This window comes from Hypomesus nipponensis, chromosome 25, assembly GCF_054491055.1.
Source record: "Hypomesus nipponensis isolate SF chromosome 25, ASM5449105v1, whole genome shotgun sequence".
Classification (NCBI taxonomy): Eukaryota; Metazoa; Chordata; class Actinopteri; order Osmeriformes; family Osmeridae; genus Hypomesus; species Hypomesus nipponensis.
The window spans coordinates 6,294,033-6,315,802 of NC_140385.1; the positions used below are offsets into that span (position 1 = coordinate 6,294,033).

Here is a 21,770-nt window from a genome sequence, read left to right on the forward strand (position 1 = left end):
GGCATTGTGCAACCTAAAACTTTCAAGCATGCCCATAAAGCCTTCCACCAATGTTTTCTTCGGGGCATTACCGCGTTGATGAACAGGTCTCCAGGTCAGGGTTGGGGCTGTTATATAATTTTTGCTTTCAATAAATGTGGGAAGTACCTAAACGCAAGCCCTATTCGTTTTCAGTTATCGGGCCAGCCTGTGCTTCTACTAGAAATGGGTTGGGCTTGCCTGCTCTCGTGATCCAGTCCTTGTTTTCTTTTGAGCCGATATAGAAGAAGAGGGCGAGGGGGAATCGGTGAGAGCGAGGAAAGGGAGGACAGATATCGGTAACAAGGACTACAGGGATGTACAGCAAACACAGGCAGAAAAATGGCCAAATTTCAGCGGCACATTGTGGACGTCTGCTTCTCATGTTGTCTTTCCTGCTGCTGAATGGCATTCTGGAGAGGGCGAGCGGAGACACCAGAGAGCAAGGTAACAGAAAAGAGCCGCGCACGCCTTCAGTCATAAAAGTTCTCTCCCCCCTCTTTTTTCACCAGTTGCTTGTAGCAACACGAGATGTGTGTTGATATGATGTTACAAATAACTAGACGCTGACATTAGCCCATCGAGGCTTTGTGTTTTCTATTCTAGCCTTGGCTAAACAATGTAGTGTAATTTGATCAGTCAAACTTTCTTGTGCCAGCTATTGCTTTTCGAATGGCCTTAAAAGGAAGAGCATTGGAGAAGGCCGTCTAAGCTATATGTACATACTTTTGGCCGTGCCAACATTATTCTCAACACATGACGGTCAGTGCGTGAAATGGTTTAATTTGGTTGTAAATTATAGATGTATGGCTAGTTACGCAAATAACGGAAATTGCTGGTGCCAAGACACTAAACCTTATTTAATTATTTGGCTTGAGGTGGTGCACTATTAAATACCCCGGGAATTTATCATGAAGTGTAATTAAATAAAGGAGGGAAAGCATGTTGTTATCCTCAGTTTATGTCCCCATGTCTCTATAAATAAATAAAAAGGACAGACAAAACATAGGGCCTCAACAGTGGGTTGACGTTAGTTGATGTGGAGTGATGTAGAAATTCAGAAACACTAACTCAGGGTATCACATAATCCTTGGTTGTACTTTAATAGGTCAGTTACAGATGTAATGGATAGCATCTTTACTTACTAACAGGTCATAAAGTAAACTATCCTAGCCTATGTGTGATCTGCCCAAGATCATGCTGTTATGACCTCAACTTATGATAAGAAAGAAGTGGGTACCTGAGAGGATGACTATGGGACATCATTTGCAGTGATAAAATATGGAGAATTGTTTTGTTTCAGTTCATCTTCTGAAGAAGTTTGAAGTAACATTCCCTTTAAAACCGTCTCAACATGAGCCAAAACAATCTAACCATTGACACGTCCTGGAGGAAAGCTAATAGAAATCATGTCCTACAATTTTGAGGGAGAGATGAGAGAGTGATTTAATCGCACAAAACTAACATAGTCTTCTATATCTCACATAACAAACACATCTGAGGGAGCGAGAGGGATTTGTTTTTCCTGGGACATTCGCAAACTCAATTTCATTCCCCCCCCCCCCCCATCTCTCTTGCCACAACTAATGCATTTGAAACAAGAGATCTCAGATGCCATCAATATCAGTAGTGTTACACCCGACCCTTTCAAAGAATTTTGAGGCTGCCATAACCATTAGGACGTAATTTCCTTCCCCTTTCCCATTTCTAGTTTTATCAACACTGTCCACACTGATTGGACAAGCTAATCTGGCCCACTGTGTTCAAATGTGCTGTAGGAATCTGTCAAAGTCAGTCAACTTTTCCTGGAGTACTATTAGTCGGTTCTGTGGGTCATATTCTAAGAGTTCTCCATCTCACTCTGTTTGGGACAAGGTTCACTCTGGGGCCAATTACGTTGTTCCTTCACTTGTATCTCACATTTTGCATAGTACACATATATTAAAGCAGTGGATTTCTGTATAATGCAATAGCTGGGTTGCAGACAGATCTCAGATCAGCAGTTTTCCACCACAAAACATCTGCCCCGAAACGCAGCACATTTTCAGAAGCGCGGCGATCCGTTCGTCGGGGACACAGCGCCGTCTGCCCTCCACATGCTCTGCGGCGTGAAACGGCCTGGACTGAATGACTGACTGGACTGAATGACTGACTGTGTGTGACGGCCTGGACTGAATGACTGACTGTGTGTGACTGACTGGACTGAATGACTGACTGTGTGTGACTGCCTGGACTGAATGACTGACTGTGTATGACGGCCTAGACTGAATGACTGACTGTGTATGACTGACTGGACCGAATGACTGACTGTGTATGACTGACTGGACTGAATGACTGACTGTGTATGACGGCCTGGACTGAATGACTGACTGTGTATGACTGACTGGACCGAATTACTGACTGTGTATGACTGACTGGACTGAATGACTGACTGTGTATGACTGACTGGACTGAATGATTGACTGTGTATGACTGACTGGACCGAATGACTGACTGTGTATGACTGACTGGACCGAATGACTGACTGTGTATGACTGACTGGACTGAATGACTGACTGTGTATGACTGACTGGACCACTCCAAGGCTGGTGGAATCCGTAAAGGGAGGAGGAGTCTGGAGAGCGTAGGTTGTGTTTCCAACGAGGGAGGACAGAGGCGTGACGGAGCCGGAGCGTGGACTATTATAGTCTGCACCACACTTCAGATAGGCTACCATTAGAGATCACTTCCTGGTCGGCCTTGGTTCTCGACTAGCCTCCCCAGCGAAAGCCCTGCCGAGTTGACGCCGCGGGTCATCCTCTCAGAGGTTTGTTCCGGAATATTCCGAAACAACCCTACGTGGTTTTTATTCAGGGTCGCCCAGGGGAAGAAGAGGCCTGTTTTGTTTGATTGTGTGGGTGTCTTTCAGAGTCATTATTCATTTCACTAGCACTGTGTATATGCGTGGCACGGCCACACTGTGTAGGGGGGTTCAACAGTGCACTCTATTTCAGATAGCTAGGCTATCTAGTGCGTTCCTCTCCTGCTTGTCTGTGTGCTTGCCGCCCTAGTTTAGTATTTGCTCCATTTGAGGAAAGTTTATATCCACTCGAAAGAATAAGGGTGTATTACACAACAGATAATTGCGAAACCTTTTATGAAGGAGTGAGTGTCATTTGCTATTGAAACGATTATTGAGTTATGTAACCTTTAAGTGGCTTGGGAGGTCAAACTCTCCATCAATCCTTTTTTTTTTGTTCTTTCCAACTGTCAAAATTGGGAACAAAGCCATGCTCTTATTCATGCCCCGACCCCAGCTTCTTCAGATCGCAAAAGGTTCTTTATTGCAGTGAGTTCTCTATATCGCTCCAAAACCTATTCAGGCATTTTGATCTGGATACACACACACATACGTACACAGACATGCATGGCTTGGCAAGCACTCTTCTCATCCCATGGGCTGCGAGGAAAAAGTTCCATTGGTTCAAGATGGTCTAGTTAAGGACCGTCACTCCAGAGAATCCCACTCTCTCACCGCACACTTTCCGTGAAGAGGTTTAGCACTTGGGTCCTGTGGAACGATGACAGGAGGTGGGATGGAGGGATGGAACATCAGCTTGGGAGGTGAGGGATGAGGATGCAATGTGTCCAGAAGGACACGAGGGAGAGTCTGTGAAGAAAGAGTAGAAGATGAACCTGTTGCGAAAGAAAAGGAAGGAGGAGGAGGAGGAGGAAGAGACAAATCTCGTCCGAGATTTGGTTGACGTGAGAGGATGAAATGGAGGAGAGAGGTCAGCCAAGCCACCGTCATGCTGACATTAGAACCGGAGCAGATCCTGCCAGTTCCAAGCGTCCTCATTTGTTCGCTGTGATACACAGCCAAGCCCGAGAGGGAGACTCGAGAGAGGCTGATGGGAGATTCACGCCCTCAGGGAGGTGGGATATCATGCTCACTCACTCCCCCCCCCCAACCCCCCCGCCTGCCGCCTTCCCCCCACTCCCTCCCTTCACCCCCGGTGCCTCCCCTTTTCCAAGTTCACAGAGACTGGGGGTGAAGCATACAAGGGTTGGCATCACTTGCCATTCAAACCGACGCTCCTTCCCTGGGAGCCTGGCTGTGCGATCACAGGTTTCTTTCCCTGTGTGCTGGGCATATGCCCCCAAGAGAGAAGGGGGAGAGGGGGGGGGGGGGGAGGGAGGGAGGGATGAAACACTGGGGAAAGGTGTCGGAATGCATGGTGTGGAAGAAGCACAGTGTGCGATGTGCAGTGTAAACAGGAAAAAATGCATCATTACCAGGAATGCATATTGAAAACTCAATAAAAAAAAATTAAAAAAAAGGTTACTCGATGAACTAAAACTGCGAGGGAAACACGTTATCAGATATAAAAATGGAGCTACGAATTGTTCGACGTTAATAGACTTTATTTGAAAGTTAATAATTGTAATAGTTAATAGATGTTAATAGTCTTTATTTAAAAGTTAATAATCTTAATAGTTAATAGATGTTAATAGTCTTTATTTTAAAGTTAATAATCTTAATAGTTAATAGATGTTAATAGTCTTTATTTAAAAGTTAATAATCTTAATAGTTAATAGATGTTAATAGTCTTTATTTGAAAGTTAATAATCTTAATAGTTAATAGATGTTAATAGTCTTTATTTGAAAGTTAATAATCTTAATAGTTAATAGACGTTAATAGTCTTTATTTTAAAGGATTCCAATGACTTATTATCATCCCATGTCATCCCGATCACATGTCGATTATTATTTTGTGTGTTCATCGCATAATGAGATGAAGAGCTCCGTCTGATGTCCCTTTTATGTCATTGTCTATTTTCTCTTTATCTCTCTCTCTCTTTATCCTTCTCTTCCTCACACGCCCACCATTCTCTCGGCCCACCAGAGGACCCGTCAGATATAGATCACCTCTCTTATTGTTGCCCCTGGAAACCCGGCAACGACAGCTGGCTGGGCAAACGATAAGTGTTTTCAAGCCTTATGTGATTCTCCTCTCTCACCCGCTCACAAAGTTTTTTGGAGCCTCCCCTAGGCCCGGTAGATGGAGATAGATGAAGAGGGAGGGATTTATGTGTGAGTGTGCATTTGCGTGTGTGAGAGAGTGGAGTGTACGTCGGAGAGAAGGTTGTGTTGCAGTGTGTACGTGTGAGAGAGATGGAGAGGAAAGCAAACAGAGAAAGAGAGAGAGGCTAGGCTACACTACCTTATGTGTATCTCCCTTCCTGGGTACCTTTGCTCTGGCAACATACCCGCTGGCTTCACAGTCACATATGGCCCAGTGCTGTCTTCAGGGCACATGGTGTTGTGCATGCTGTGGAGCAGGTGGTCTGTTGGCCCATTTCAGAGTCAGAACATCTAAAACTAGATGTTGCCTTTACAGTGCTGGCTGTCCAAGTCCATTCTGTCAAAGGAAACAAGGTTGGCCTAGCAGGTCTACTCTTTCGGACAGCACTGTTAGTTTGACATCCGCTGAGAAGCTTCTCAAAATGCAACCGAAAATGTAACCCTGAATAGAAACATGGTTGCAAAAGCTGTATGCATGTTTAGCTTACATTCTTTTTCTGGACAGCTACTTATCATATACTGGTAATTAGTATTACCTAGTGGTTAGTTGTTTAATGGATTCAATATTTTCTTGGTAATGATAAACTGTTGTGGTAATGGATAGCCTATTACCAGGTGTTAATTATGTTATTATGCAGTTGCCATGGATTCAGAGTTTCTTGACACTGACACATTGTAGCTTATGACAATCCCAGTACCATTAAGTTTCCATTAAGCCTCGTGTCCCATGTAGCAAAGCACAGCTTGGATTCATCCCTCCTGTTTATTAAAGTTGATTAAAGGGGATCTAGCTGGGATCATATAAACTAAGCCCCCTAGAGAGTCAGTGTGAGTTTGTGTCATTTTAGGATTGCAAAATGACTTCATAAGAGTCTGTAGCCACTGTGCTAGCTTCATGCCAGGAAGGTTCTAGATGGTCTCCTGAAGAGGATCTGAAAATGTCTCTGGTGCTGGTTGAAGGTTGTTGCGTTTGATGACTTGCACTTGATCGAGCAGTAAGGTTTTTTCAGGAAACGAGTGACTCATCTTTGTAAGATTTTCTATATTTGTAACTGGTCGTTAGATGGAAATGTATTATTTGCATTGCAGTGGCATGAATGTAAAGGAACTTCCACGTCCACTAATTGTCTACCACTTCCTTCTCTCAAGGGCATATGTTAATTCAAGGGTGAACACCAGCAGAGAACCTACATGACCTTTTATCAGGTTAGGAGTCCAAACTGTGTTGCTATAGTCTGTTTGTCACCGGCAATGACCAGTGTTTTAACAGTTCTCTGGAAGGACATAGGAGTGACAACAGTCGCAAGGTTGCAGAATGACACGACACGCATCCTTTCCTGTTCATTCATCTCTGCGGGGTCGACCATGCCGACCTCACCGCCAAAAAAATACAACAGAAGCACTCCATTTTGTTTGTTTTATAGTTCACTTCGCTTTTGTCATCATCTCTCTTCCTCTCGCTGTCGGCGTGGTAAGGAATAGAGGTTCAGCAGGATGGGAGGAGAGAGGGTGTGAGAAAGTAGAGATTCCTCTGCTCCATCAGCACCATTGTTTCCTTAATCCCTCCCTTGGGTCTAAGGTGTGCTTGGAGCCAAAAGTACAGTCAATGTATTTACTAGGGGAAAACCAGTTTTTGGTAATGTTTTTAATTATGGGAAGTTGTTATTACCTTCTAGGGATTGAGGATGTGGGGTTTTATTCTACTAATGCGGGTTGATTTAATGAAGAATATTTATATTCTCCTGCTCAGTGTTAAAACAAAAGTACTTTTTTCCCCACTTACCATCAAGTCCTTAAGGATGTTTGTTTCTGTGCAGCCCCGGACTTTTCAAGTCAGTGATGGTAAAAAAAAGACAGGCTAATTGACTGCTGCATTACTACACTCGTAAACATTTTGGACCGTTTACACTTCCTATACCTTCTCGACCTAATCCACCAAGCTCGAGTCTGAAAGTGACTGGAGAAGTTGTACATGTGTGAAATGGTTAGAAATGGTTCCTGACGTGCTGCCTTTCCCCCCTCATACACAGAGACGTGAAGATATCCAGCTGTACTAACAGTAACAACCGAGACAGGAGACAGGAATAAGGGCAAACCCAGACATGAAAGGGAGCATTTAAAGATCATTTACTGTAGTCTCTCTCTCTCTCTCTCTCTCTCTCTCTCTCTCTCTCTCTCTCTCTCTTTCTCTCTCTGTCTCTCTCTCTCTGTCTCTCTGTCTCTCTGTCTCTCTCTCTGTCTCTCTCTCTCTCTGTCTCTCTCTCTCTCTCTCTCTACAAGAGGATGCCTTGAGGTTGGCGTTTGAGCTGGTGGATAAGACAGTGTATCCAATGAGCTCTTATTTAAACTGGGAAACAGGGTTTTGGGTTATAGGATATTGGATACAGGAATTGGCCTGCTCTCATCCGTGTGCCTCTCTGCATCCTCCTCCATCCGCCTCTCCCCTTCATTCTATCCCTGCCGAAGGAGAAGAGAAGCTTATCAAATGCTCACTGACTCCCACGTACTCACACACACACACACACACACACACACACACACACACACACACACAGCAAAAGTGTAATTGAAAAGCTTCACTGGGGCTTCTTTTGAAAGTAGTGCAGCCAGGCTAGGGGAAAGGCTGACAGCTGTGATTTGTTGACTGCGAGGTAGGGTGTCGCGTCCGCCTGGCGTTCATTAACGCCGCGGAGCCTCGTCTAGCCGCCGTCAATCACTTCGGAGGGGAACGGTGCGATGAAGAAGCCAGCCACCCGCCCCTCACTCCACCCTCTAATGCCTCTGCTGAGGCCATTAGCCGGCCTTAATGGTTTTTCCAGAGAAGATGCCTTAATGATGGAGACTCAGGACCAGGGTGGCATTTGTCGAGTCTGGCACAGTACAGTTCACTTTTCTTTTTTTTTTTTGTAGGCTACACAGGGTAGGTTTGCCCCAAACCTAGTCAATTCTTCTGTCTTCTAGTTGGTTCTGGAATGATCCATTTGATGATATCATGTACCGTTATGCTTTGAGGGACCCTGTCTTAGTTGGGGAGTTTTGAAACCACTCACTGAGTACAAGTTTAAGCAATAAGCCCCAAGAGGCCGTGTTTTGCGCTGATTTTAGAACAGGTAAGGGGAGTTGTTAGGCACGACGCGAAGCAGAGTGCCAAAAAAACCCTTACCTGTTCTAAAATCAGCGCAAAACACGGTCTCTTGTGGCTTATTGCTTTTCTAAAACTCTTAGTACAAATATTTGATGTGGTTTCATAAATAAAAACAATTAGGGTCAAAATAGTTTTATAATAAACCGTCATTCTTCCGCCACTACAAAGTATAGTTCCTACATAAATCGTTGCCACACAACAGCCAGATAGACACCTTTGCCGTGTTTTTTAATCTGAAATATTCGATGCGCAGTAGTATGGAATGTTAAAGAATGTTATGAGGACAACCTGTAAGGTTATGCTGGATTTTACAACGGCATGGAACGCGATATAGCCAATCACAATCAAGGATGGGAACAACCAATTTTAGAATGTTTAATATACAGAGTGTAAAACGAATAAAGAAGGCAACTGTAAGGTAATACATTTAGAGAATTTTAGCTTCCTCAGCGGTAAGAAACCCTTGCAAACCAATGTATCTGTAACCCCACTCCCTCCAAATGCTGCCTTCGAGAAATGAAACAGATTTGAGAGGCGCGCTTAGTCAGTCTCATTCAAAATCAATAAAACATATTTTCCATTAGTGCACATTTCATAAGGTCCCAAAATGGAAGCTATGATAGCGCAATTTTTCCAGATTTGCTCGGAGGCTGGTAATACTATTACACGGTAGACAGAGTTTTGGGATGTTTTTTTTATCTATAGGAAGACAACAGAGGGAGGAATAGACGGGAGGGAGGCGTTGAAGTTCCAGATGATTTTTCGACAGGTCAGGGATCCTCACATGGGGGGGTGGGGGTGGGGGGCGAGGGAAAACAAGCTTGGACGCTCCTCCACTCACTCACTCAACCAGAAGGGCGCTCCATGACATTCTTCTGCCCTGTTCAAGTCATTACTTCTCTGGCCCCTCATTCTGAAGACTCAAATGTCATCGGAACATTTCCTGTCAACTCTACCCAGGAGCAGGTACCGCCTTGCAACAGCGCTGACATTTTATGGATCTCTTTCACTCCCATCACTTGGTAATTGCTGACCTTAACCCGGAGGGAAACAGTTGATCTCTGTCTGCCCTAAGGTAACCGGATTACCGGAATCGTATTTTCAAAAGTCAAAGTCGCCGCGTGTGTGGCCGAGGGCATTTTGATATCCCAGAATCACAGGGCATGACGTAGTGCGCGCAGTGTAGGTTGCCAATCCTCTGTGAGGAATCGCTACGTTGTTATTTGCCTATGCCGGAGGGACAACAGAGCCAATACAATGAGAAGCATCTAATGGGGACTTGCAAAGGTGCACATGGCAACAAGCTCTTAGAGAGCACGGGGAGGTGGGGCTGCCAACACACTGGTGTGAAAAAAACCAACCCGGGGCCACTGCGCCACCACCGCTCACTGGGTGTTGTTGATCACAAGCTGGCTTTTTTCCGAACGCCTCCCACCGCCACAGTAACGGCTAAAAGGCCAAATAGATTACGCCACCGAATGCCGATGATTGAGAGAGTGTTTTACAGGTATTGGTTGGGTTCAAATGTATTGTAATTGAAGACAATGCCACAGTATTCATGAGTTACTGTACTACGCTAGTTTCCTGTGGTCTTCTACTGCTCTCTCTCTCTCCCCCCTTTCTCTCTCTCTCTCTCTCTCTCTCTCTCTCTCTCTCTCTCTGTCTCTCTCTCTCTCTCTGTCTTTCTCTCTCTCTCTCTCTCTCTCTCTTTACCCATGTTTTTGAATTGACATCAGGACTGTTCCCCCCCCCTCTGTATCGATCAGCCAGTGCAATGTAGATCTTTTCCCATTGATTGCGATGCTGAACCATTGATTACACACTTACTTCCTGACCTGTCTGCCTGAGGGTTGTTTACTGTAAGACACCTTGTCTGATTGGATGTGGAGGAGGTGGTGACGGGACTAGGACACCGAGCAGAAACTGCAAGGGGATTCCTATCTTCACACACACACAAATAAATCGAACCATAATTCAGAGAATATGCGTGTGTGTGTGTGTCTGTATGTATCTCCATTGTTTGTTGTTGAATAGCGGGTCGCTGAATGAAGTTTGCAGGTCGACAGGTGTCTCGTCCTGAATACAAGCACATGCAGTGCCCCGAGTGACATCTTGTTTTCGCAGTTTTTAGTAATTAGGCCTAAAAAGTTCCATCCGTTGCATCACAGGCATGGGAAATGTACGAAACGAAAACACATTGTGTCTAATTAGAAGAACTAGAAACCAGTCACAGTCTACAGTACATACCACAGGCACGTAACTAGTACAGTAAATTCGCAAAAGCACTCGCAAGAGACACTGTAGAATGTGCTGGACGCCACTTCAGCCTCTAGCAATTGCTCCCATGATCCTCTGTTGCTGACCATTCATTCCCCTCATTGACTTGGAAAAGTCAAACAAAAAATGTTAATTTCTTTGTCTCGTTTCCTGGCAGACTGGTTAAAGGTACACATACACATACACTCCCACCAGCAAGCTTCTTCTGTTGTTCAGTTTCACACAGAGGAGAGAGGCTTGAACTCTTCCACGTGATAAACCTTTTTGCGTCTGCGTCAATGTGCTTAGAGTTGTTGCATCTCGATTCCCTGAGCTTCAGTGGATTGTCATCAATAGGGGGAAAAAAGTCACGCTGTCATCAAAGCCCTTTTAAGCTCTTACGTCACTTACTTTCTCGAGCGTTTCTGTCTCAAGTATGTTGTGAGGTAAGACTTAGACACACTGGAAGACGAAGCGGACATGTAAATCATCTGTATTTCAATCCCACTTACAGAGCCGTGTTTTGTGAACTGACAGGCGGGTGTTTTGTCAACTGACAGGCGGGTGTTTTGTCAACTGACAGGCGGGTGTTTTGTCAACTGACAGGCGAGTGTTTTGTCAACTGACAGGCGGGTGTTGATCCATCTGCACATCGTGTTGATGGTGGTGCGCAGTCAACGCACCACCTTGTCGACGCCAATCGGACTGACTTTTGAGTGTGAGGAATACAACAAAGAGTGTGAGGCCTGGAAGCACTCATGCATTTGGAGCGTTTGATTAAATGGTGTTTCTCTTTGTTTTCCCAGGGTCCTCGTTAAGGTCCTCTTGAATGGGGGACTAATTCATTTGTGCTCTTGTTTGATTGCATGGATGATACTGAAGCAATGAACCCCTAAGCTGGACGCGCTCACCGATTTCTAGTAAATGACTGTTTGTGAATGAAAGCTTCCAATGACTTCTTAGATAAAAACCCCAGATTTCACCCACCTGCCCCCTGTCCCTCCAAATGCAGATGTGAAACAAAACACCTGGGCTTGAGCTGAGCTAGTTTGGCACCTGCGAGGCATGGGAAGCACGTGTGTGTGACCAGCGCCTCGAGAGAAATGACCCAACATGTTCACTTGCCCCCCTCCCTCCCTCCCTCCTCCCAGACCGTGCTAACCTGTGTTGTGGTGGCCTGGAAAAAGCTCAATTTCCAACAAGTGTTTTGGGAATTGAATCGAGTGAATTGAAACAGAGTTCTCTCTTCCTGACAGGAGTCCTCGGCGGGTCGACGGTGACGGCTCGCTGGCTCTCTCACGGGCGGGGCCGCAGGGACGCTGCCACGGCGACGCAGGTCAGACATTCCATCATTGCCGCCCTCAACGATGTGACTTTCTATCCGTGTTCCCCCCCCCCCCCCCCCCCCCCCCCCCCCCCCCCCACACACACACACACACACATTCGCCAGATGTTTCTCCGGTATTCTCTTGCTGTTCTCCTGTCGGGTGTTTGGTCCCTTTGACGGCGGTCGCGAGGAGGAGACCCCCACGCCTGTTCAGAACACCTGGGTTTTTTTGCAGTCTGATATGGCGAAATGAATGCCTGTGTGTGTGTGTGTGTGTGGTTATATTCATGTAAAGCCAATCTCTGCCCTCTTTTCCAGAGCTTTGGCTTTGTACCTCCTACACCATCTACGGCACGCACACACATAACACACACGTACGATATAGCCGTGGGCGGAATGCTTGGTGATCATAAAAGACTATGTGCCCTTTAGGAAAGTGATGAGGGAAGAGGTGTTCCACGCTACATCAGCTCATTTGCCCAAAAAGGCTGTGCTTTAGCCTCCCGTTTTCATCAGCAGAAAGCAGGAGATGAATGTTTGGAGGTTTGATGTCTGGTTCAGCCTGTTCATAAAACTGTCCCTCCAGAACAAGAGTTCTCTTGTCATCTGGTCGGCTGTCTGCCCCAGGAAACAGTTACTGGCAGTAAGTTGAATATCTGACATGGCCTGTTTGGCAGTCTGTGTGTGTGTGTGTGTGTGTGTGCGTGTGTGTGTGTGTGTGTCAAAGTCCTGTAAATGACCATCAGGAGTCTGAGTTTCTGTCATAGAATTCTGACACAAAATGATTGTTTGTTCTGTTGTTCTGGATGCCTTTGCAAGGTCACCATTGCTGAAGAGTTTGGATGTGTTTGTCACTGTTATGTTATTTCAAATATGGTGGGGATGTTTGCCATTCTCTGCACTGTGGGTTGAAGCTGTCTCTAAACATTTGACTAAATCTGGTTATTTCAAACTACAGTAGATCATCTTTTTATTGTGTGCTTGCATGGTAAATCATCTTTTTTAACTTATTAAATTTCTTCTTAGTCATCACAGACAACTGTTTTATTCTGAAGTTCTGTTTTTGTTCTGAAGACAACCTACCTTGACACTGTTGTTATGAGATACTAACATGAGAATCCAGTGGAAAGCACATTACAAAAGGTTTTGGTGCCTTTGTGTAGGTGAAACATTCTGTTTATTCAAAGCCAGCCCCAAGAAACAAATCTCTTCTCGTCTACGTAAACATGTTCAAAACAACCGTACCAACTATGTGAGTGCTATGTCCAGTATCTGTCCCCGCTGAAGGGAAGTGTGCGTGTGAGGAGGAGGGGCAATGACAAGGCCTTTGTTGTGTCTACTATGGCGTCTCTGACAGGGCCTGGGTCATCTTGCCAGTCATGCAGAGATGACACCGAGCCCCGTGCCACACTAGCAGATGTCCCTGCTTGGCTCAGAACACAGAGTGTGTGTTTGTGTGTGTGTGTGTTGGGGAGGGAGGGAGGGAGGGAGGGAAGGGGATAAGAGTGTAAGGGGGAGAGGAAGAGGAAGAAGGGCGGTAGAGGTCAGAGAAAATGAAGAAGAGATGGGCTAAGACAGGGCTACGGGGAAAGACGGGTGAGAGAAAAGAAGCGGGTCGAGAGGAAAAGCTGGCGAGGGAGCGAGGGAGGAAGAAAGAGAGGGATAGAAGAAGAGAGTGACAGCCAGACCCTTAGGCACGGCCTTCCCAGCGCAGAGAAGTCAGCTGCTACTCCCCCTTCTCCCTCAAGCAGCCCCCCAGGTCTCCTCACATCAGAGGGAAAAACGAGTTGCAACTCATCGCAACTAAGCTAGAGACCCACATGTCCGCCACACGTTTTTATCTCGAGTCGACCCGTCTCACCAACATTGTCTCACCAACATTGTCTCACCAACGTCGTTTCACCAACGTCGTCTCACCAACATCGTCTCACCAACATTGTGACACCAACCCGGATCCTACGTGAATGTAGAGCGTCAGGAACCTGCTAGTCTAAGGCTAGTTTTAGGCTAGTTCTGGGCTTGTCCGAGGCCAGTCTTAGGCTACTCCTAGGCTAGTACCGATGCTCATCGGACTTCTGCCGTCATCCCCCAGCCCACCCTCCACCGCTGCCCTTGCCCTTTTTTCTTTTACACACCTCAGTGCATGCGAGTGCCGGATCACATTCTCCCCCTCATCCTCATCTGCATATGGCGAGGAGTTGGCACCAGCTTGCATGCTAACGAGGGGATATCGACGCAAGCTCTCTTTTGCTGGCGTCAGCGCAAAGGAGGGGGACGAGGGATGGAGAGCTAAATGAGAGATCACATCGGGAGGAGAGAGACGATTTGGATTTAATAAGGAACTCCAAGGTTGTACGCATCTTTCATTTGGTGGTTGTTGTTGATTTTAATGGAGTTTGAAGGATAGATGTCTACCCAGCATTTTTTTAATTTGTTCCCAATACCTATGTTTGTTTTTAGAAACCCCTTTAACATAGTAAGTCACGACTAGTATAATATTAGTCAGAGATGTGGTCTGAGGTGAAAGTTTTACAGAAATATAAACATCTGTTATTTCATAGCCACAGTATTCAATATCTAACATGTTCATTTACAGTCTGCATGTCTTTATCATTCTTGCTTAAAAAACGTAGTTCAAGGAAACAAGGTGCTCTCTCCCTCTTGTTGTTTTCTCCTCCTCCTGCCCTCAACCTTCCACTCTTCTGTCCAGTCTTCGTGTAGCTTATTCACCGTGCTTTTAATGTCCGCATATCTCCTACGTCATTCTTCGTTCGGAAAAGCGAAAAGCGTTCAAGGAAACGAGGTGCTCACTTTCTCCTTGCTATTGTCCTCTCTCCCTGAGCTATGCCCTCCTTCATCTTCTTCCTGATTGGATTATCTCTCTGCGTACCCGGCCGTCTCTCACCCCCATAAACAAGGCCGCCACGGTGCTGGTCTTGCTAACGTTCACCCTGGCAAGATCTGCTGCTGCATGGACCCGCGGTCAAGCCTGGCTGCAGGGCACCAGATGACCCGCGCACACACACACATGCACAGGTGTAGCTGACACATGGGGATACACAAACATGTGATTGCAAACGTTCACAATCACACACATGGAAAAAGGATTTGTCAACTTTGGAACAATACAGAGCGAATCACTTTTTGAAAGCATCAAATCATTGAGATTTTTTTGCGTGACTAGTTGCCTTCTCAATACCAACAGTTCTGTATGCAGTGACACGGTTTGACCTTTCCCAAGACTAGAAGTTTTCTTTCTTTACATAAAACCCCTAAAGTTTCCTTTGAAGAGATACCCTTTGAAGGTACTCTCCTTCAAGTGCTATTACATGGAATACCTTTTGTGCGTTGTACCCTCTTGAGACGCACTGTGTTATGTGCCTGCACTATGCTCTACGTGTCCTGTATGTGTATACGTTGTATGCCTGTGTGTGTGTGTGTGCGTGTGTCTGTCAACAAATGCCACTCCAGGATAAGGTCAGTTCTAATAGAGCTTCCTCTGTCCGCCTCAGCACATCTGCTGTTCCCTGGCTTTCTGTCCCAGCTCGTCTGAAGCCTCGGCCTAATTGACTCATGTGAAGAATGTCTCCTTTGGCTCTGCAGACGTCCCTACGCACACAAACAATCATTCAGTGATCCTAGAGAGAGCGAGAGAACGTGCAAGAGAACGGGAGAATGGGTTGCGAAGGAGAAATGGAGAAGGTATTGAGAGAGACAGAGACAGAGAGAGACAGAGAGAGACAGAGAGAGACAGAGAGAGACAGAGAGAGACAGAGAGAGACAGAGAGAGAGGAGAAAACAATCTTGGGGGGGGAGCCGTAATTGACATGGGTTGTGTCTCTGCGCTGGTGATTGGTCTTCCATGCTAGTTCTGAGAGGATGGAGCTCTGGGGCTGTCAGTCTCTGAGTCAACACACATCTCTACATCTCTACATCTCCACATCTCCACATCTCTACATCTCTACATCTCTACATCTCTACATCTCTACATCTCCACATCTCCACATCTCCACATCTCCACATCTCTACATCTCTACATCTCCACATCTCCACATCTCCACATCTCCACATCTCCACATCTCCACATCTCCACATCTCTACATCTCTACATCTCTACATCTCTACATCTCTACATCTCCACATCTCCACATCTCTACATCTCTACATCTCCACATCTCCACATCTCTACATCTCTACATCTCCACATCTCCACATCTCCACATCTCCACATCTCTACATCTCCACATCTCCACATCTCCGTCTTGTAAACCTGCGAGACTTGGGCTCCTGAGGATCACTGAGGAGGGAAAGGTCAGAGGTGGAGCGGCATGGGAAGGCCCCCCGGCAGATGCGTTCCTACTTTGGGCTCCGAGCCCTCGCCATCTCCACAATCCTTGGCCTTTTAATGGCGGCTCGCTACGTTTCCCCCCGTGGTCTCGGGCTGAGAATGAAATGCGAAGACCCCGAAATGTCAAGACTGGTCCTCCTGGCAATCACTGCTGGCATATACACTGGCCCCAGACTGTTTGTCAATGTGTGCGTGTGTAGGGCTGTTTTGGCAGCCCCTTTGTCACTGGTCACCCAGACACTCGTCTGGGACAGTTGTTGATTTGCATGAATGCTAAAATGACAATCACACCTTGATGACACACCTCTGGAGAGGTGGTCTCAACAGTTGAAGAGGAAGGTGGACAGAGGAAGACTCTGAAATTATCATTAAAAGTTGTGTTCTTGAAAATAAGGTTCTAAACAGCTTTAAATGTCATGTTTGATATGCTTTTGTTTCTTATTTTGTGTGTTACATTCTAGTAATAATTTTAACACTGTAACATGTACATGTACAGGGTTTACAGAGTTTGTGCCTGCAGCAGACCAACATATGTTTAACATATTCCCTTGTCTTGCAAGGGCACCACTTGGTCTACTGCAGTCTTGATTAATGATCCAATTTGAATTTGTATGCGTTCGACAACTTTTCTGTCACATGACCGGTGTCCCCATTTTAGTCAGGTTTGGGTGTATATAGGAAGAAGTTTTTACCAATCACTTCGAGTTCTGTTTACGATACAGCTCCGGTGCGTTAGGCGCCTAGTCCTCATTGTGAATACCTTCGTTAACCATTGCTCTGAAGGTATGTTTTGTACTTGATGATATTTCATTATCATTGTATTGATTATCTTGCTATTTAGATAATAAACTATTAATGTGTGCATTTTAAAGTTACTTGTTCTCCTTGAAACGTATCTATCAAGCTACGACGGTGAAAACTTTGATCTAGTCTGGTTGATGCGGCTAACTGATTATAAACATAGACTTTTGGAGTAGGTTTTAACTTAAGGCCTCTGAGTCACTTACAGTGGATCTCCACGCTCCGAAGGAATTTACCGGAGCCTCTGAGTGATCGATTACATATCCTACTAGGTCTACTATGGTTAAAATCCATATTATAGTAGAGATAAACGACTGTTTAGTGAACACGCATACTTTAGGGTCGGTGCTCTGATCAAGCAGACGATTTTTACCTACGTCAGAGTTTCATGTCATTAACTGTTTAGCGCTCAAGGTTACAGGTAACGCACTTGTGCACATTGTCAAAAATTGGAGTCAGATATTAACGAGTCAATTATCTCCCTGAGAATCTAACCAAAGGTGACTTGTGGTTCCCAAGCCAGGGACAAACACCAAGCGCGTCTCTGGCCTTTCGATTCACGGCCTACAATTTGGTGTACCCTTGCGACGTGATCCTGTGAGCTGGCTCCGGAATCAACGGAACTGGGAATTAATTGGATTATTGTATTTTCTATGTTGTCTCTCCTGGGGTAAGCATATTTCTACAATTCCTATCAGCAAAGGATTGAGGGATACTCAGGATACGTATAGAAATTTCTGTTTAGTATTGTTGTTTTCCATTTTATTCCATCTCAAGGACAAAGAACATGGTTTTTCAGGGACATGACAGTATGAGTGTAGGACAGGGACAAGACACCTTCCTAAACTTATGGTCACTCAGTGTGCACAAAACGCTAGTCCGTTTAACCGAAAAAGGTCATCACATTTATTCTGCGGATAATGATACACTCATGAAGTGGTTTGCGGAAACGGGCTGTAAACTTGACAAAAAACCCACGTTCGAAAAACTAAAGATAAAGTCTGCCCTGGGATACTTAATGCATCGTAATATGTGCCAAACTGTCGATAGGATTCAAACTACTTTGACAAATATTCTACAGCTAGAAACAGCACGCTCTGTCGAAATGCAAAAACTACGACTAAAAGTTGAAGGATTTGATTATGACAAGCAAACGTGGGCTAGGCAAAGTATTGCATTCCACAAAGAGATAACCGAGCTGCAGAATCAGCTCCAAAACGACAAGGGCTATAAAACTAAGCTGGAAGAATGTTGCAACAATGTAGGTTTTCCGGTAGCCTCGCTGAAACAATCTATTTTGGATTCTATACGCCGTGAACAGGACAGTTCCAACGATGATATAGCTTCAGCAATCACCGCAGTCAGAAGGGCCAGGGGCAGACATGTCGAGGAACGGGAAGTCAGTGAACAGCCTAGTCTTGCCTCGAATGTTCGCGATCGTAGCCCAATGCGTAGGCCTACTAAATCAGTCAAGAAACAGACAACTAGCCATGCCTCTAATGTTCGCGATCGTAGCCCAATGCGTACTAGATCACTCGAGAAACAGACAACCTTTGATAATTCGGCTCAGGTATCTGTGATCAAAACCATAGTTGGGCCAAATGATACACGAACAACAGTCAGTCGTACACTAACTTGTGATGAATGTAACGCACACAAAAACGTTATAGGCGATCTACCTCGTAAGGAACCTTTTGAACCGTATTGGCACGCTCTAATAGCTCAGACTAACACGTTCAACCTTGAATTGCGCGATGTATGGCAAATTGTTATGGTCACAATCCCAAGAGAGCTAAAATGCAAACTTTCGCCAGAATTAACTGATGGTACGATCATGAATAAAAGAGCATTCGAGGAGGACAGCGACGTTTTAGAACGGTTAAAAAAGGCTCTTATTGCAGTTAGAGGGCCAACACACACCGCATGGGGCATGATACTTAACCTAAAACAGGAAAGCGAAGAACCGTTTGAAACATTTGCTAGGCGTTTATGGACCGTGTTTAATGAATATTCTGGAATCAATAACCCAGACCACGACAATGCAGTGTTACTTCAGCTTCTAAAAGAAAATGCAGGACCTCACGTCCAAAAGGCAATCGCAGTCGGGTCAGGCCCACCTCAAAATACATTTGACGCCATTGTTAGATGGGTAACAGACATGGAACGGTGCCAGATTAACATGCAGGGACGGGTTGCAGCCACTAACTGGGTAACTGAAGGGCAACAAACAGTGAGGACTTACAAGCCTACTCGGTCTGAAGTTAACCTTCCTTCATGCAATTATTGTAAAAGACCAGGACATAAAACTGAAGATTGTTTTAAACTGCAAAACAAACCTAACTATAGACGAGAACTAAATTACACGCCTAGTAAGCCGTCTGCGCCAAAAGAGAATAGAGTTGAGTCGGATGAAATGCTCTATATTAGGAAAACCATATCGCAACTAACCAAAAGGATGCATGAGATAAGGATGCATGAGATCAGCAATGACAAAATGCATATAAGTCCGCAATAGGGGTGCGTGGCCTCCATTTCAATAGGGAGCGTGATTAACAGTGGGGACCGTATCAAAGTTAGAGCCAACCTCGGAGGCCGGTTATGTGATATGCTCGTAGATACTGGTACCGCTTGCTCCCGCACAGACATTCCTATACCCCTAACTAGCGAGACAATGGAAATAGTTGGTATAGGCGATACAAAAATGACTGCAACTCGCACAAAAAACGCACGTTTGGACTTAGGTCCAGTTGTGATCAACGAACCATTTTGGTATTTACCTAACAATAGCGAGGGAACAGTTATGGGTATGGACATGAAACATGGTGTGGACCAGAAACATGGTTTTGTTATAGATTGCCCAGAGAGGCAAATTGAAATCATGACAGACAAAACCACAAGGAGAGGCTCCTCCTCAAACAAAGCCAGTGTTGTGTCACTTTCCATTCCAGACCCTGTTCAAATGCTAATGCTTAGGCACGAAAACCTATGGGCCAAAGACAAAAACGACCACATCGTTGATCAACTTGGTAAACTAACAGCTTTGAAAAGCCAACTCTGGCATCGAAACATACCTTTGCCCACACATGTCAATGCGATCAAGACCGCCCCTGTGGATCTGAAAGAGTATCAGAAAGAACTCTGGACATCAGACAGGGAGTTGACACCACATTTACAGCACAATGCTCTCGTTACAGTGGTTGAAGGCCTTGTACTGCGAGTTGGGAAGTATGTATTTGACCCAGGGTCCGAGACACTCTTCACTGAAGGTGACATGATAATGATCCTTGTTAGACCCAAACAGGTGGTTCAACTCCACCAACATGAAACATATTCATTACGCTGAGTAATTGTCCACTGTAATGATGTATGACAATAATGAATGTGAAGGTTGTATTGGTTTTTATGTGACTTTTTAATTTATACACCCCAACCAAGTTTTTCCAAATTCCACTACCATACGCTCCCTGGGCGTCATTGTTAAAGACCAAATTATTAAGTGGGACCATATTACCGGCTATATGACTGTTAAGGGTAATGTCTTTTTTTTATTATTATTATTATTTTATTTTATTTTTTTATACCACTCCTTCTTGCTGTCATGAGACTTCAAGTTATGTTATTTGTACATGTAACACATTACTGCTTGTGTACCTTGTTCAAGTGTTGCTATTTTCAAGCATCTCATTAATTTTCTCCAAACAGCCATGGTCACTACTTTAATTTGTGTTCCCCTGAACTTTTCTGTGTTCCATGGGAACAAAAGGGGGAAACTGTAGGGCTGTTTTGGCAGCCCCTTTGTCACTGGTCACCCAGACACTCGTCTGGGACAGTTGTTGATTTGCATGAATGCTAAAATGACAATCACACCTTGATGACACACCTCTGGAGAGGTGGTCTCAACAGTTGAAGAGGAAGGTGGACAGAGGAAGACTCTGAAATTATCATTAAAAGTTGTGTTCTTGAAAATAAGGTTCTAAACAGCTTTAAATGTCATGTTTGATATGCTTTTGTTTCTTATTTTGTGTGTTACATTCTAGTAATAATTTTAACACTGTAACATGTACATGTACAGGGTTTACAGAGTTTGTGCCTGCAGCAGACCAACATATGTTTAACATATTCCCTTGTCTTGCAAGGGCACCACTTGGTCTACTGCAGTCTTGATTAATGATCCAATTTGAATTTGTATGCGTTCTACAACTTTTCTGTCACATGACCGGTGTCCCCATTTTAGTCAGGTTTGGGTGTATATAGGAAGAAGTTTTTACCAATCACTTCGAGTTCTGTTTACGATACAGCTCCGGTGCGTTAGGCGCCTAGTCCTCATTGTGAATACCTTCGTTAACCATTGCTCTGAAGGTATGTTTTGTACTTGATGATATTTCATTATCATTGTATTGATTATCTTGCTATTTAGATAATAAACTATTAATGTGTGCATTTTAAAGTTACTTGTTCTCCTTGAAACGTATCTATCAAGCTACGACGGTGAAAACTTTGATCTAGTCTGGTTGATGCGGCTAACTGATTATAAACATAGACTTTTGGAGTAGGTTTTAACTTAAGGCCTCTGAGTCACTTACAGTGGATCTCCACGCTCCGAAGGAATTTACCGGAGCCTCTGAGTGATCGATTACATATCCTACTAGGTCTACTATGGTTAAAATCCATATTATAGTAGAGATAAACGACTGTTTAGTGAACACGCATACTTTAGGGTCGGTGCTCTGATCAAGCAGACGATTTTTACCTACGTCAGAGTTTCATGTCATTAACTGTTTAGCGCTCAAGGTTACAGGTAACGCACTTG

General features: G+C 44.8%; 1 protein-coding gene across 1 annotated transcript in view; it reads left to right on the forward strand.

The window, feature by feature from the left end:
- The first annotated feature begins 255 nt into the window (after window positions 1–255).
- Window positions 256–21,770, forward strand: part of adam19a (ADAM metallopeptidase domain 19a) — a 76,327-nt gene continuing 54,812 nt past the window's right edge. The window contains exons 1-2 of the mRNA XM_084691682.1: window positions 256–465; window positions 11,741–11,820. Coding sequence (XP_084547808.1) covers window positions 336–465; window positions 11,741–11,820 — 210 coding nt within the window. The 5' untranslated portion in view covers window positions 256–335. The remainder of the gene's footprint in view (window positions 466–11,740; window positions 11,821–21,770) is intronic.